General features: G+C 39.3%; 1 protein-coding gene across 1 annotated transcript in view; it reads left to right on the forward strand.

Moving 5' to 3' along the window:
* The window catches only part of ABHD17C (abhydrolase domain containing 17C, depalmitoylase), a 28457-nt gene extending 12209 nt beyond the window's left edge, over positions 1-16248 (forward strand). Inside the window, exons 2-3 of the mRNA XM_041469183.1 lie at positions 11428-11607; positions 14737-16248. Coding sequence (XP_041325117.1) covers positions 11428-11607; positions 14737-14956 — 400 coding nt within the window. The 3' untranslated portion in view covers positions 14957-16248. The remainder of the gene's footprint in view (positions 1-11427; positions 11608-14736) is intronic.
* Positions 16249-16545: the final 297 nt, after the last annotated feature.

The following is a 16545-nucleotide window of genomic DNA, read 5'->3' on the forward strand; positions in this document are numbered from 1 at the left end:
ATGTGTTTTGGGGGAGTAAAGAGTAGTAGCTTGTAACTGGAAGTGCCCATGTTGTGAAATGGTGAACTGCAGAAAACCTACATGGCCAAATGCCAACTTGAGTAGTAACACAGACATTAATACACTTCTTTTCCAAGCAGTGTGCTGTTATCTTTCATTTCAAAAATAGAAACTCCAGCACTACAAGACTTCTTTATGCTGTGCTGGTTTACTGGGAGGCAGTGAAGTGCTGGTGTGGCATGGACAGGAATTGCTAACATTTTTTCCTGCATAACCAGTTGTTCTGTGATGATCCTGCATGCAGCCAAGCAGAGAGCCTACATGCTTTAGAAGGACTGCATCAGAGACAGAGGCAAATAGGGGCATGAATAACTTGAGTACTGCTTTTCTTCTCATTTTTATTCTTTTAAATTTCAAAGATGCAGCTGCAGATCAGTTTCTACCTTTAGCATCAGCTGAAATAATGACCTTAAGTGATTACATTAACAGTTGTCCTTGATCCACTTTGAGGTACTTCTGTTTCTTGTGACATAGCTGTTAATTGCTTGGTAAGCATCTGTTTGTGAGAGGAAAAAGTTGACTAGCAAGAAGTCTTTCACAAAAAAAAAAAAAAAAAAAAAACTACAAAAGCAATTGTCCCTGTTAGCTAGGTGTGTTGGCCAAAAACAAAGTCTTCAAGTGTGCTCTTTGATCATTCTTGAAACCTCTTGATTTACACAATCTGGTCAAAATGTCTTTTACTCCATAGACTCTGATGATCCCAGATAAGACAGCTGGATAAGCTGAACAAGTACATATCACCTGGTTTCAGGACTGGATTTTCTCATCTGAGTTTCAGAAAGTTAGTACTTTTCTAGATGTACAGATGTATTCTTCCTATTTTTTAGAATAACATTTGTTGCTTTAACACAGGTTAAGTTTACTGATGCTTAATGTTTCTACGTATAATTAAATGCAGGTGTATGCTTCTGTAAAAAAATTACTTTTTTTTGTGCTGTCTTTTCAGTTTCTTAGTGAGCACAAGGCAGGTTTTCTGAGCCCTTCAGCCAAACAGAAGTACACAGAAGAAACTGACTCTGTGTTAAATTTTATTGTACAGAATTCTAAGTCGTATTTACTGGGAGAAGGGAAGAGGGATTTAGCCCCTGGGTTTGTGGTGATAGAGGCTGTGGCTAAGAAATTTGATTTTTAAGCTCTGAACTAGTTATCTGTGGTCTGCTGTTCTAAAACATATGGTACTGTTAATCCTGGTGATTGCTATATATTTTTTTAATCATCTTAGGTTTATATTGACTGTTACTGGGGGTTGAACATTGATTGTGCTAAAAGTTCATTAAAGGAACATGTGCAAGATGAGGTTGCTTGGGAAGAAAGGAATAGATGAGTCTGATTTAAAAGTCAAGGGTGCCAATATAAAAATGGCACAGAAAATGCCAGAACACTGAGGTTTTCTTGTCTCTGAAAAGATACTGGATGAATCTTTTCAGGTAATAAATTGCTTTCATGAAATGACTGTCATCTCCCATTTGCCACTTATCATTCTTGGTATTTGCTGGAATATTTAATGAATCCACTTGAAAATGGATAATTGAAAGAGACAGGAGAGATGCATCAGGAGAGTTGTGTTTCTCTGTAAGGCTGTGAATTTGGCACTTTTTGAAAGCAGATGTTTAAACATATGCAGATTCACACTGTAACAAAGCTCAGTGTTGTGAGCAAATAAAAAATTGATGTGTGTTTTCTCCCTTTACCATGGGGTGGGGGAAAATAGAGGTTACGGTGTCATTTATCCAAGTAGGACTTCTTCCTATTTATGATTCACAAGACATGTCATTGCAAAGGAAGAGCCTGTTGTTTTGATTCTTAAATCAAAAGAAAATACTGTCTTTTCTTCAAGGCTGTGGAAATGGTTAGAGTAACAGAGAAACACAAAATGTTTCCAGAGAATTGAAGGAGGGCTATCCAAGCAGGATGTATGGCCTCCTGGATAACACAAACCATGGCACTTCTGCACTGGTCTTCTCTACAGAACCCTTCAGTGTTTGAGATGCTGCATTTCTTTGAGAGGAGCTCATTCCTACCTAATAACTTGGTTCTTCTGCAGTCCTTGAGCATATTAATGTGAGTCTGTAAAGGAGAGAGAAATCCTGCTGCCAGCTGAGTCATCTTCATACAATGCTGGCTGCTAAAAGACTCTTGTTCTGGGGACAGATGCCTTCATCTGCTGTTGATTCTTTTAAGGAACATTGGACCAGTTTGCTGTCATGGATCACTTTTGTATCAGAACCTCTCTGCCATTCTTGTTCTCCATCCTGCCTTTCTGCTCTCTCATCTCTTTTCTCTCGGAGACTCAAATCACTGCCTGAGCTACACTAATGCTTCTGCTGCATCCACTTTGTCTGCTTTGCATTCCTGCAAGGTCTTATCCATTCCAACTCCTGTGTAATCCTCTTGGACTCCAGCTCTGGTGCTCTGTGGGAGAGACAGCATTCAGATTTGCAGGAGTCTTTGAAGAACAGTGTGAAAATGTCGGCTGTAATAGGATTTTGAATACGAGCACCTGCTGTTTGTGTAGACAGTTCAATTTTTTCTTTGTTCTCCTCTGTCAGCATTATGGAGGTAACACTTGCATCTTTTTTTTTTTTTTTTTTTTTTTTTAACCAGCTTGTGTTTTAGATACAGCTACAGTTGTCTGTAAGTGATGTAAGGAAAATGCTGTATCAGTGCTACATATTTCACATTTAATGGCTTATCAGCTATATCAAATAATCATAGCAAAACCAAGTAATTTAATGCTGCTAATATTTAAGAATGTGAAGATTAGTAAAACCTGTAGATGAAATAGCTTTTACTTAGAGACTGAAACATAAACAAAATTACAATAAACAGATAAAAGAGCATGCAGAAGGATGGCAAGAATGGAAAATGCACAAGCAACAAACAAACCACAAAACAGAAGCCCCCCACACAAAAGAAAGTATTTTGAATTCAAAGAGGGGTGGGATTCATTACCTGAGCAGTTCAAGGGCCAAGTTCTATAGATATCAGTTTCTGAGTGCTCTGTTTTGAATTTTTTTTTCACCTAATCTTCCAAATGTTAGTCTCCAAAGTATTAATTCCAGCATGAGAAAACCATTTAATACTGCTATAGCATCCAGGCAACTAACTGCCTTCAGCCACGTTTACAGATATACTTCTAGTTTAAGATCCTTAGGTCAGGAATATCTTTTTTTATGAAGCTGTAGTGTGTGTGACTAACCAGCTGTGCAAACCTTCTGGTGAGACATTTTTGGTGGGCTTTGCAGTTTGATCCATTACAGTCTAGGTTTAGTCTTGTTTTGTTCTGTGCTTATACAGTGATGGCTATTTTCAGATACCACAGCCTGATACATTGAAAGGAAATGTAACTGGAAACATTTCTTTTTGTCTTGCCTGTCCTGGTTTGTGCACTGGAGCAGTTATTCCCTGCTTTGTGGGAGCTGGGCTGTAGCTGCTGAAAGGGGAGAAATATCAGAGATGGGTGGAACAGGCAGCAGCTCTGGTCAAAAGCCACTGTGCTCCTCCCAGGAATAATCCCAGCTCATGAGTCAGAGGCTAACCTTGCCTAGGTGCAGCTCAATTAGTGCCACAGCAGGGTGGCCTCACCTCAGCTGGAGCTTCAGGTGTAGGGGAAAGGAAATACATCCAGGAGTTGGTGTTTGATGTGAAGAGTCCTGGCAAGAGCAGTGCTCTAGGCACGTGTCACAGGGGCTTCAATAAACAGATGGAAATACCAGAAGAAGAAAGTGCTCCTGAACAAAAATGGTTTGAGAACTGTGGCAGAGCTGTAAGATTGTTTCCTCCAGGCTTGTAAACCCTCAGTTTCCCAGTGCTGAGCCAAGGCTGGCGAGGAGGGTTATGTGATGGGCTTGGGAGGTGAGCCAAAATGCATTGGCTCACTGTGCAATTTCAGCCTCAGGAATAAGGAAGGCTCTCCAGTTTGGAAGTAGCTGAAATCGAAGAAACAGCTATGAAAGCACAAAACTTGTGGGAATGCATAACCAGTATTAGTATTTGCACTCAGGTTTGCTTAGTGTCTCCCAGAGAATCAATTTCTGTGTTAGTTGACACATACTTGTTTTAACTGAAGTCTTTACAGTTAAAGATAATGTGTTAATTTATGTGGATATCATAAAATCTTGTTTTTCATAACAACCCTTACTAGGTGCACAATTATAGGGAGCAGTTTACCTTATTTTTCAGGTTTTGAGTGTAAGATACCCAAAATGCAGCCTTTTTGCAACAGTAAAAAGGTGGTTGAAGTTTTAACGTCACATCAGGAGTAATCATCTATCTTTGCTCTGCTGTATTTGAGCACAGGCTATGTGGGCAGTTGCAGTAAAAATACCCCAGCAGGAGAGAGATGAGATGGACACTGAGGGTGAAGATCATGGATTCCTTCAGAAGATGCTATAGACTGAGCTGCTCTGTGAAAATAGCTGAAGTTTTTCTGCTGTCTCAGTTTATTTAAATGTACCTCAGAGAATAACTGTATAGGTTTTGTACACTGCTTGCAGTAAAGAGTATATACTAGAAGTAGCTGATTGAGTATTTGTGAATTATTTATGCTGTGGTTGCAAAGATAGTGCTCAGTAGCCAACAAAAGTTTCCAGTCTTCTATATTCCAGGTTTATTTGTTGCAGGCTATCTTAATTAAATGCAAAATACTTCATTAAATTTAACTCCAGTGCTCTATTTTTAAAATAATAGGAGTAAAAAATTAATTTTATATGCCATTTACCTGTTGTGTCATGGGACTAAATGGTGTGAATCAAGATTGGTCTAAGAAAGCGCTTTGGAAGAAGCAGGAAAACTATGAGCTCCCAAGTTTGTTCAAATTCAAAACTATAATCTTGTGCCAGTGCTGTCTCCAGAACTCCAGCTGATTTTTAAGGGTGCTAAAGCAAAGAAAGTGGGGGGCAGTGGGAATTTTGTTTGAGTATGTCCATGTATTTAGGTCCTATTTCCATTAGCTTCTTGTATTTCAGCTTACAGTGGGTTTAGTCTGTATTTGTCCCTGTGATTAGAGAAATAAAACAACCCCCAACATTTAGAAGTGGTTATTTAGGAATTAATTTAGGAAGGTGCTCACTCCTTCTCATTGCATGAGTGTGCACTGAGTTTGGAGTGTTATTCTCCTTTTGTCATGAAGCAGTGTAATGGTGAAGGTAGGAGTTCAACAGATGCCTGAGCCACATCATTGCTCATTTTTCTTGGATGTTTTTTTTTACAAGAGTCCTTTTTGCTTGTCAGTGGCCTTCTTGCTTTCACTCAATATGAAAGAATTAGTGCTTTTAGGGGCTAAGTTATTCTATTACATCAGCATGCCTGTGGCACAAGTTCCTGCTTAAATTTCAGTGCACATTTAATGAAAACTCTATTTCCTGCTTTCCTCCTATCTAGGGAAATAAAAAACTAAACAAGCAAACAAAAAAATCAACAAACCCTCAGTCAGGCAGAAACAACTGTTCCAAATGTGTTTGTTGTTTATACATAAAACTGCTAGTTCATGTGCTAGACAAATGAGCAATCTGTCATAAACCAAACACCAAATTCAGTATCCTGGGTTATTGTGGTGGAGAAAAGTTATGTTATAAATACAGTTGAGTCCTCAGTACAAGAGAAAACAAAGGAGGTTTTACTTTTTAGTTCCTTAAAAACATAAATAGATCTGCAAACACAGATTGCCTATTTTTTTGCCTGGGAGAAAAGGAACTTCCTGGTAAGGGTGAAGGTGGGGGCGAAAAAGGAGGGGTGTGGATTTACTGTTTGAGAGCACTTGGCTTGCTCTGAGTCCTGAGCACTTGTACTTTAGTCAGAGAAGGTGTTTCCCACTTTGAAACATTACAACTTCACGAGCCTATGTCTGAGGCAGATGAACAAAAAGTGACTTAAGGCTGTATTTCAAAAAGGAACAATTTTTAGACAAGCTAGTATTATTTGGATTTAAAAAAAAAAGTCATCCAACTGTCACCCCAAAGCACTCAGTGCAGATTAGCATAATTCAGTTAATTTAAAATCTAATCTCATTACAGTTTGTACTGGAGAATGCCATGAAATACCATTTTCCTTTACCTACCCTGGTTGTTCAGGGCACACTTGCAGTGGTTTCACTACTCAGCAGTGTGTAGATCCCTGCTTTTGTCATGGATGCTTGAGCTTTCCAGTGATACTCAATATCCTTGTCAGGACTTGGTTGAACTGTGAGCACAGTTCTCAGTGTTTGATAACAGATCACTGATTGTCACAGGGCAGTAATCAAGAACCACTTGCAGTGATTTCATGCTTTGGTATAATTAAGTTACTGCAGGGCCAATGGTCATCCTCAGAAGTGCCTAGAAGTTGCTGCTACTTGATCCATTTATTATTGATATGAAAAGAGGAGCTGGTACATCACTGGATTAGTGCTGCAGTCACAGAGTCCAGCAAGCCTGTAGGAGTGTGGTATTTGCTAATAACCTCCAAAATTGCCTGTAAGAGGGCATTTTCAGGGGTCAAAGGTTCATTCTGTGATTCCACTATCAGCTTATATTGGTTAGCACTGGGGTTTCTCCAAGGCATAATCAAATGACTCTCTGGTGTGGTAGTAAAAGTAATAGTGATCTAAAACTGTGGTGTAGTCCTTGATTAAATTTCTCTGCCAGCCATTTAAATTATTTTGAGAGTGAGCACATTTGTGGAATTACTTGTCTGCTCCTGGGACAGTGTGCTGGGACATAGGCCAGAAAAATTGGTCTCTCTCTTTTGCAGCTTCATAAGCCAGAGTACAACTGGGGTTTGGCTCTTAGCTCCATGAAAATGTGAAGTGAAATAGAGTGTGGTGTACCTGAACTTGAATTACATAGCACTTGTAGGCCTGGAGAAGAAGAAAGTAGAGAAGGAGGAAATCTCATGATTTAAAAGAGTCAGTGTCAGTAAAACAGTGAAGAATTTTAGACCTGTGTTTGGGTGAATTCAAGGAAACTGGAGAAACTGGCACAGGGACACTTTTTGTGTGCCAGGGTTTCCTGTGAATCCTGAAATCTGATTTTTCTTGTTTGACAGTTGTTACCGTTAACTCAAAAAAAATCCTTGATCTAATGCCTTCCTCTCAGTTTCATGTTGGCATTTAGACTGAAAATCTGCTGTAATTTCTCTGGTATTTTGGCTGACATGCTGGAGTGGTACTTGCTGAAGCACAATGCAAATTGCAATGGTTTGTTCTGATACTGTAAATTTTTTGCAATAATCATTATTGACTTAAGTTGCTAGTGTTGATTTTATTTTAATGTAAAAGTCACACAACATAAAATCATAGTCATTATATGCAATCTGCTATGTGACTTGCTTAATTGAGGATTTTTGTTTTTCTTTCTAGCCCCAAAATTAAATTTTTAGATTCATACAGGATTAAATAGACACTTATTTATGAAAATATACATGGATATCTTATGGAAGTGTATAATGATGCTAGAAAATACCTCCCTGTGGTTCTTAACAAGTGATCTAGTTTTCTCTGGATTATAAACTTAGAGATAATGCATTTTGGAAAGATGATAAATAGTATTTTGTGACAAATGGGTTTGTGCAAACAGAAGGAAACAGACTTGAATAGGTTGTGAAGAGGTGAGTACATGTATGTTCTAGTAAAGCTACTCTAAAAGTCACTATTTCCTCCAAACTGGAGCATGATTTGTGTTATTCCTGATGTATGCTGGATTTTCTTTGTGTCTTGAAAATGATTTATTTAATTGGTGTTTGCTGGAGAAGGGAGTGCCCAGTTTCAGACTCAGTCCCCTGTGAGAATGCAGGAGCTGGTTACCTCATTTTCCTGGCCTTGTAAATTTATGTATTTTGTGTGTTGTAAGGAAGAACTCGCCCATCAGTCCATGCCTTAGTTTAGTAGCAGTTAAACACTAAGTCTCAACAGCGTTACAGAGTGGGGTTTGTGCCATCCAAGTACTCTGCATAGACAGTTTCTGAAAATTAATTTATTGCTGTTGCTGTATACAGGGTGCTCTCTATGCTTTCCTGTTCAGGTAATGGATAATGGGACAGAAAATATAATTAAAATTCAAACTGAAAATACAAGGTGAGGTTGACTTCATGGATTCAGTAAGCCTGGCAAAAGGACTGGCCTCACTAATGAATATGTATTTGGCACTTTGAGGACTGGCAGCTTTGGCTGTGAACATTGCAGGGCTTCAGCTGTGACACTCTGGAGTCCCCACAGCAGCATTCCACTGGCACTCTGCACTGAGCAAGGAGAGAGTAAAAATAGCAATGGTAAACTTTCCAGCTCTATGGCTCAAAGCTGGAGCCCTGAGGGGAGCAGGGATTCAGTATCTTAGGCTCATAATTAGAGATGCTTTGAGATAATACATGGTTTGCACATAGTGCTGTCATCCAGAAAGTCTGAGGTACTTTGCATGGCAGTTGATGCCATCATTGGTGTTGTATGAGGAAACTGAGGAGGGACTGAGCCACAGCCACACAGCCAAGCAGGGCAACTGGAAGTACTGTCTCATCCTCCTTTGCTGTGCTCTCTGTCAGCAGTATTCCCAGTCTCCTGTATCCCACTGATCTGCTGGCATGACTGAGGTCTCTTATTACTCTGGAATAAGTAGAAGAGTCTGCGGTGTGGATTCTTAATAAGCAGCTTCTGTGCACATAATTCATGCTAGCATGGGGAGACCAGAATTGCTGGTGAACCTCATTTGTATTTACTGAGGCAGAAACACAGGGTTAAAAAAACCCCAAGACTACTGTTATTATAGACTGTGGAGTGTTTTGGGGCCTTAGCTAGACCTGGCCTGAAGCTCTAGGTTACTGCTTGTGAGGGTTATTGTGAAGGTTTCTGCACACACAAATGGAGTGTGTAAGCCACACTGTGTACTTGTGGGTTATTGAGACCTCAATAGGCTGGAGAACTTTGAGCTTTGCCACCTGTGTTTGTGGATAAGGGGGAGCAAAAATGCTTGCATCATTTATACAGCAGTAGCTGCAGTTCTGGAGTTCCCTTTGGGAAAAAAAAAAAGTATGCCTGCCCTTTTTTCTTCTCTTTTTTCCCCCTTTGTCAAAGCAGGTTTTTGCATATGCCCATGGTAACTGAGTTGTTTCCTGCTTTGGCTTTGCTGAAGGCTGATTTCCACATTGCTGTGTTGCCCTGCTTGTTTGGAACTCTCTGATGGGGCTCCACAGGAGAAGTGCCCAAGCATATCCAGAAATTTTCCTTGGCTCTCCTGCTCCATTGGATAGAGCTCTGTTTCCACAGAGACCAAAGCTTGTGTGTTTCAAGGAAGTTATTTTTAGGGGCTGCTGTGTAGTTGGTGGAAAGACTTTCTTCCTTAATAGGAGAGCAGACTGTAAGAGGATTCCTCTTTTTCCAGAGTGTCTTTTGCCTTTTTCTACCATATTCTTTCCCTTTTTCTGTGTCATGCAATTTCCCTTTCACTGCTGCCTTCTTTCCCATGTCTGCTCTTCCCTTTTCCCTTTCACTTTCTGTATCACTGCTCCTGTTGTGCAAGGATCTAACACAAGGAAGTTTGCAGAGAGTGAGGGAGGGACCCAGCCTCTGCTTGAAGAATGTTGTGTTTTAAAGATAAAGCCCCCAGGTGGGTTGGTACCTGGGCTTGCTGAGTCACCACTGGGCACTGTTTGTGAAAACACAGACGATCACGGAACCAAGCCTGGCCCTCAGCTCTGAGGACCTTGCACAGCTCAATTATTCATGGCCTTCACTCATGAGTTGTCCTGTGTCCTTTGGCCTCAGGATAAATAAATATTACATGTAGCTGTTTCTGCTGATGTTTGCGGTAAGCTCCTTGTCTCGCTTGCTGAGTGGTGACCTAATGGTAAAGGGATTAAAAAGATAAATCTGTTGCAGTAACTCTTCTGTCTTGAAAAGGGGAACTGTCCCTAAATAAAACAGCCCCAGAGATTCTTTTAGTTGTCAGTCAGTAGGAATGTAAAGCAGAAAAGACATTTGCTCTAATGATAGGCTAAGAGTACACTAATACGCTTTTACAATTATTCATTTTGTCCAGATTGTCACATTTCCTTTCTGTGGAGTTGGATACTGAATAGTTGTAGTGATGAAGAGCTACTTTAAGTTCAGATGTATCTCTGGGCTTTTTAAATTATGCTGTAGCCTGTATCTGATGTTATCTGGCATAGTGAAACAGATTTTTCTCTGGAGTATACCTATTGTCACAACAGCAAGTTTCTCCCCTTACAATATGAGATGCATAAAGAAACAAAATAACATCAAAAGGAGTTAGTCTAAAGCTGATAAGTGTTAGAGAAAATTGCCGTACTAAGGCAATTGGATGTGTTGAATTCTCTTGCCACCCTGTGCTTTCCTGTTATCGTGTGATTCTCATTCAAACATGTTTCCACATTCTGCTTATATTGTAAACCTTTTGGAAATGAAACTTCGTGTTTATTGTGATACTGCAGTTCAGGATGGCATTGCAAAACCTATCAGCATTAATATCATTCCATGCCCACTGAAATGCCATGTAGGTGATCATGTTCCAGTCCTATTGCCTTGTGTATCCCTGATGCTGTTGCATTTCTGCCTGTCTTTAATATGATGCAACAGCTGGCAGATGGGCTGGATGCATGTGGTGCCTTTGGGGTGCATGCCTCCAGCCCTCCCCACCCAGCAGCTGGAACAAAGTCTGTGATGCCAAGATTTTGTTCCAAGGTCCTTTTAACCGAGTCAGCCAGGCTCTGCTGTGTGCTGGACCATGTCAAACACCAAGGGAGGAAAAAAAATCTGCTAAAAAAGCTGCACATCTCTTTAAAAACATCAGGCTGTGGCTGTGGTGACAGACTGCCAGCATCAGCTGCTGCTTGGTTACCAAGAGGATAAAATTTTACTCCTGAGAGATATTTTTATACAGTTGCTTATTCATATAACAGTAGATGCCAAAAGCAGCCTTATGCTCAGCAGTGTAAAAATATTAGGAAAATTTCAGTTTCACAGAGGCTACAATCCAGTCTAGCTATACTTCATCATGAAACCAGGCAGTCCTGACAGCCTGTAATTGGATGATTAGTACTGGATTATTCTTATTTTAATTATTAATTGATTTTTCTTTACTGTCATTTTAATTTTCTCTTTTGGCACATACTTGAAAGTTGAGTATTCTTCAGGCCTGCTATACACTTGCAAGCAGCTTTGTAAGGAAATTGAAACCTTCCAGGTGTACATGGGGTATAGGCTAAACTGCAGGGTTTGCTTTTCACTGTCACAGCAGTGACCCAGCACTGTAGATGGTGTAGACTGTCAAAAAGACATCTTTTACACAAATTATTTTCTACTAGAAATGTGTTCTTTTCTGTATGTGCAATATGTTGTGTTTTGGCTTTTTTGTTTTAAAAGCATCTTTCTTTTCTCTGCAGGTATGGTGTCAGTCCTGAGAACATTATCCTGTATGGCCAGAGCATCGGTACTGTCCCTACAGTAGACCTGGCATCTCGGTACGAGTGTGCAGCTGTGATCCTCCATTCTCCCCTGATGTCTGGCTTACGGGTGGCTTTTCCTGACACCAGGAAAACCTACTGCTTTGATGCTTTCCCGAGGTATGTGTCACTGCTGCAAGGGGGGTTCTCTACTCACCGTGCTCTGTAGCTGTTTACAAGGGACTGGTGGTGTAAGCAGATACTGAGGCTTCTATTTGTTCCTCCCTGGTGGGGATCTTGTAGGATCCTGATTTTGTGACCAAAACAAAGTCCCTGTCCTATCTTTTGCAAGATATTATGCTTGTTTTAAGAAGCTCTAGAAAATTATATACAACTGATTTTAAGATAAAACATTTGCTTTTATAGTCTAGTTTTCACAGGAAAAACAATTGCAACAGACCTGGAGTACCCAACTATTTGGTAGTAGAGGTCATGGGAGCAGCAGATATTCTAGGAATCTTTTAGAACTTCTCATTTGGTCCAGTTTAAGTTATGGAAGGATATGAGAGGGGAAGCCAGTCTCTCACATCTCATGGCAGGGGAAAGCACAAGTGAAAAGCTTAGTAGTCCATGGAGAGGAGAAGATAAAGCAGACACTCACTGAAGTCTTGGTCAAAACTTGGCTTTACTTCAGAAAGTCATGCTTGTGATAAGTATGGTAAGGAATATTCATTGCTTTTTTTTGTTTTTTGTTTTTTGTTTTTAAAATTAGCAGCTGTGGGAGGCCATAGGTAAAAATCCATATGCCTGAACAGCTAGAAGGAACAGTCATAAAGTAATAGTGGCTCTCACAGATCCCGTGTTTAGAATCCTTTCAAACATATTATTAGTTAATTAATTAACTTGTTGGAGGTGCAGACTGAATTTGAAGTACTTATACTCCAGCTCATTCATCATCCTCAAACCTGAAATCCAATATTTACAAATGCTTCTGCAAGAGAGGAAAAAACAAAGCCTTAAACATAGCTCTGATTACAGAAGTAACAGTGATTAGCTGTTCCAAGCCAAATCAAATAACAGTTTTAAAAAGAAAAGTGGGAAGGGGAACAGTGACAGCAGATGTGCTGTAGCACTTGAGTATTTTATTCTTGCCCTACTGAGCTGTTCATTGCTGTCAGTCTGACTTTCCTGGTACTGGGAGCAGTGAAAATAAACAGCAGTGCTCTTTATGAATGTGTGCAGCTCAACTGTCTGTCTTCACAGTGGGAAACAAAATAGTTCTGTGTGCACCTACAGTGAGTTGCTATTATGTGCATTTTACGTTGGGACTCCATGAGAATTTGGTCTCTGTAGATTTTTCTAGCTGCAGAGCTGTGTGGCTGAGAATACTAAGTAAGGCTAATGTGCAGTTTAAATACTGCTTTATGAGTCGCTGACTTGGCAGTGGGACTCCTTCCAATTTTCTGCAAAATATAAATATTATCTGGCTTAATGGTCTATGAATATATGTGAAAAAAATTGTTTCATTATATGAATACTGAAGTGAAAGGGGTTTCCTACAATAAATGAGAATTTAGTGTCTAGCCACAAAAATTATGCATGAACATCTCTGTAGCTGTATGTAGCTGATAGATCTATTATACCAAATCTTTCATGGGCTTAAAACTTCAGTTTATACAGCATATTGATTGTAAAGTATTTACATTTGGCTAGGATACTAATTTTGGGATGAAAATTATGGGGAAAAACAAAATCTGCATTATTCTGATGCCTCTTTTACGTTGGGATTTTTTTTTTATTCAGTGTAGTTGCACACAGCTGAAGACCCACACAAGAAAAGTGAAATAAGGCTGCATTTTAATTTTAAGTAGTACCTTAAATGGCATGAAACCTGGGGGTTTTTTGAGAAGTATAGAGACAGAGACAGAAATGTGTTTGCACTCAGCTGTTCACTGGGATACCAATGGCAGTTCTCTAGAATGCTAAATATTGAGGTTTGTAAGTGTGAGGCTTAGTACTTCCGTTTACATCTCTTTAGTTAACTTTAAATTTTCACAAAACTTTTTTGAACCTGTTTTTAAGTCAGAGTATGCTGACATCTGTATTTTTAAAGTAATTTTAAGCAGTCTTGGTCATTTTGTAAGATCAATGGTCATGCCAAAATTGCATGCCTTCTTGTTCTTCAGTAGCAGGAAAATCCAAACACCTTTTATTAGCTACCATAAAGAAATAGATTTGTCCTCCCATAAAATTGGGTAATACCAGCACTCATTTATCCACATTCCTCCATTTGTTGATGGAAGTAGAGCAGGTAGGAAGCTGAGAGTTCATTAGCACGTGGTGTCTCTGCACAGATTTGGAATCACTGGTAGCTACCAGCATGAAATGGCTGGCTGGAAATAAAAGCTGGCGCCTGTGTGAGGAGAGTCAGAGAAAGCTGCTCTTCGTTGCTTGCAAGTTCATGTGCTACCAGGATGCTTCATAACTGGGGTTTTCTGGCCTGACCTCTTCACTGGGAAAGTGCCTTTGTCACTCTTCCCTTCTGTTACAACCCATTTTCCTGTCACAGGTAGTCTCAGGCTATATTGGTCTGCTAAAGGTAGCTGGACAAAAGGAAGAATATTACTCTAAAGCCACTTTGCAGTCACAGCTGGCAGAGAGGCTGGTTACATGAAGGAAAATCCTGTGTGATTTCTGTGGTTTGCAGTTAAATATCCCCGTGTAATGCTCTTCTCCCACAGTTTTCTATTTCATTGTTTGAACTTAATCAATAGAACAGATTGTTTTCCTTTAGCTGAATCTGCCTAATTTGAGGGTTCAAAGACAGGTTTAAGCTTCATGAGCCAAAGCCTTTTTTTTTTTGTTAATGAAATCTTATGACTGGAATGTATTTAATTAGTTCCTAAGCTGTTAAATTGGAAGGTGATAATGTGTCATGTGAGAAGAGTCCATGCTTGCGGAATGTCCCATGGAATCTTACTTGCCTCACAGTGCTTTGTGTGATAGATACAGTAGCTCTTTTGGTGCGGGATTTTTGGGTGCCAAACTTTATTTGCATGCTGCCCACTCAGCCTTGTTGCTGTTAGCACTGGTGGGATGGTGGTGACGGCACTGCAAGCTCCCTTTTCACACATGTGTTTTGGGAATGAGCCTTGTCCCATTTCACTTGTGCATAATTCCAGTGGTCTGCAGCCATTTAAAAACATGCCGTGGTAACAGGGTTGTGTATCAACAGTTAAGCTTGCTTTCTCTAATGATGTGAAACTGAAAGCCCCGAACTGAGCTGTGTCTTTCTTTTCCTTCCCCCAGCATTGACAAGATCTCTAAAGTGACCTCTCCTGTGCTGGTCATCCACGGTACCGAAGATGAGGTGATCGATTTCTCCCATGGCCTGGCCATGTACGAGCGATGTCCACGAGCAGTAGAGCCCCTCTGGGTGGAAGGGGCTGGGCATAATGACATAGAGCTTTATGCACAGTACTTAGAGAGACTAAAACAGTTCATATCTCATGAACTTCCCAACTCCTGAAGAAGCCTACCTGATTTTACCTCAGTTACTGTGAACGGAAGAAATTACCTGGTTTTGCACATGCTTTAACTGGATAGCTGAAATAGCTTTATACTATGAAGAAATACCCTGTCTTGAGGGTGTTCTAATCAAACATCTGATGAAATTTGTCTTTTCTATCTGGAAATGATTCTACTAATGCACACAAATATGGTCAACTACTGTAATTCCAACAATTTTTAGCTTCATTGCCCTGAAGGAAGTGGGAATCCTAGCTGCTTATGGGGACACTTTTTACCTAGTGCTGTATTAATTGAAGATCAGTTTTCTCTGTCTCACTTCAGATCATTTATAATTCTGTCCTACAAAGACTTTTTCCCCATTGTGTTCTCGGAGTGGAGAACACAACTGTTATGAGCTACAGCTTGTTCTGAACAATCATGGGTTCAATCTAAGGGAGTTCTTTCTCTGTGAAGTTTCTAGCTGTGGTATTGTAACTGGAAAGTTATTGTGATGAAGTTCCCCCTCCTCCCTTCTAGTGTTCTTTTGTTAACTTACTGATCTTCCCAAGTAAATTATTTAAATATACTTTTACCTGAAAATAAACAAACTACTATATGGGGCTAAACTCTGTAACGACCTCTCCATTAGTTGTATAAACATAACTGGAATATTCTTAAAGGATCTAGGGACAAAACTGCTTTTGTTTAAAAATAAATGTGTAAATTTACTACTAGAAAACTCATTTTAATATTCAGATTGTCTGAATAATAGCCATAACAGACATTTCCTTCTGTAAAGCATTCCTGTAGACTTTTTGAAAGTACTGTACATATTTGAATTTACATTGTGCATAGATTCTTAATTGGTAGTTTTAATTTAAGTCTAGTTACAATAAACTGCGAAATTCTGGTTTGTATATGATTGAATACATTTTGTTAAAATATGTTTTTATCCCTATATTATTTTGCTATTAAAGTTTTATAAAGTTTCCAGGACAAAAAAAAAGAAAATAGAATTTACACATTTATGTTTTGATGAATTATGTAACTAAATTTTCATTGAGCTGATCTTTTTAGTTTAGAAGTAATTTGATTCTTTGACACTGGAATCGCACAGATTATGCATCAGAAATGCAAAACATTAAAAATTGTTACACTGCTAGGATAGGTCTAATTTTTCCAAATTTAAAGGCCTTAAATGTACTGTAAGCCTCAGATTGTTGTATAAATTGATTGCGATTGATTGCAGTTTGTGTCCTGTTGCTAGAGAGCAACACAGTGATTGTAATGGAATAAAGGATGCATGGATTAGAGCTTGCTCAAGTTTGGAATCTTATTTGGTGCATAATTTTCATACATGAGGAAAGTGTAAAAACATTATTTGATAGAGTAAGCTGGGTATGTAAATCAAGTGTGCAAGAGGTTATGTTTAAATGGTGTTCAACTGGTTCTAAGAAACGAAAAATCATGATTCATTGCTTGGAAGAAATATTTGAACATAGTTGTTATGAATTCCTATTACAGGCCTGCAGTAAATTTTCAGTGCTGCAAGTGTACATTGATTATTGCCTTGGCCCTATTACTGCAAAAGGGGAAGAACTTGTATTT

Source organism: Pyrgilauda ruficollis, unplaced genomic scaffold, assembly GCF_017590135.1.
Source record: "Pyrgilauda ruficollis isolate IOZ18807 unplaced genomic scaffold, ASM1759013v1 scaffold23, whole genome shotgun sequence".
NCBI classification, from domain to species: Eukaryota; Metazoa; Chordata; class Aves; order Passeriformes; family Passeridae; genus Pyrgilauda; species Pyrgilauda ruficollis.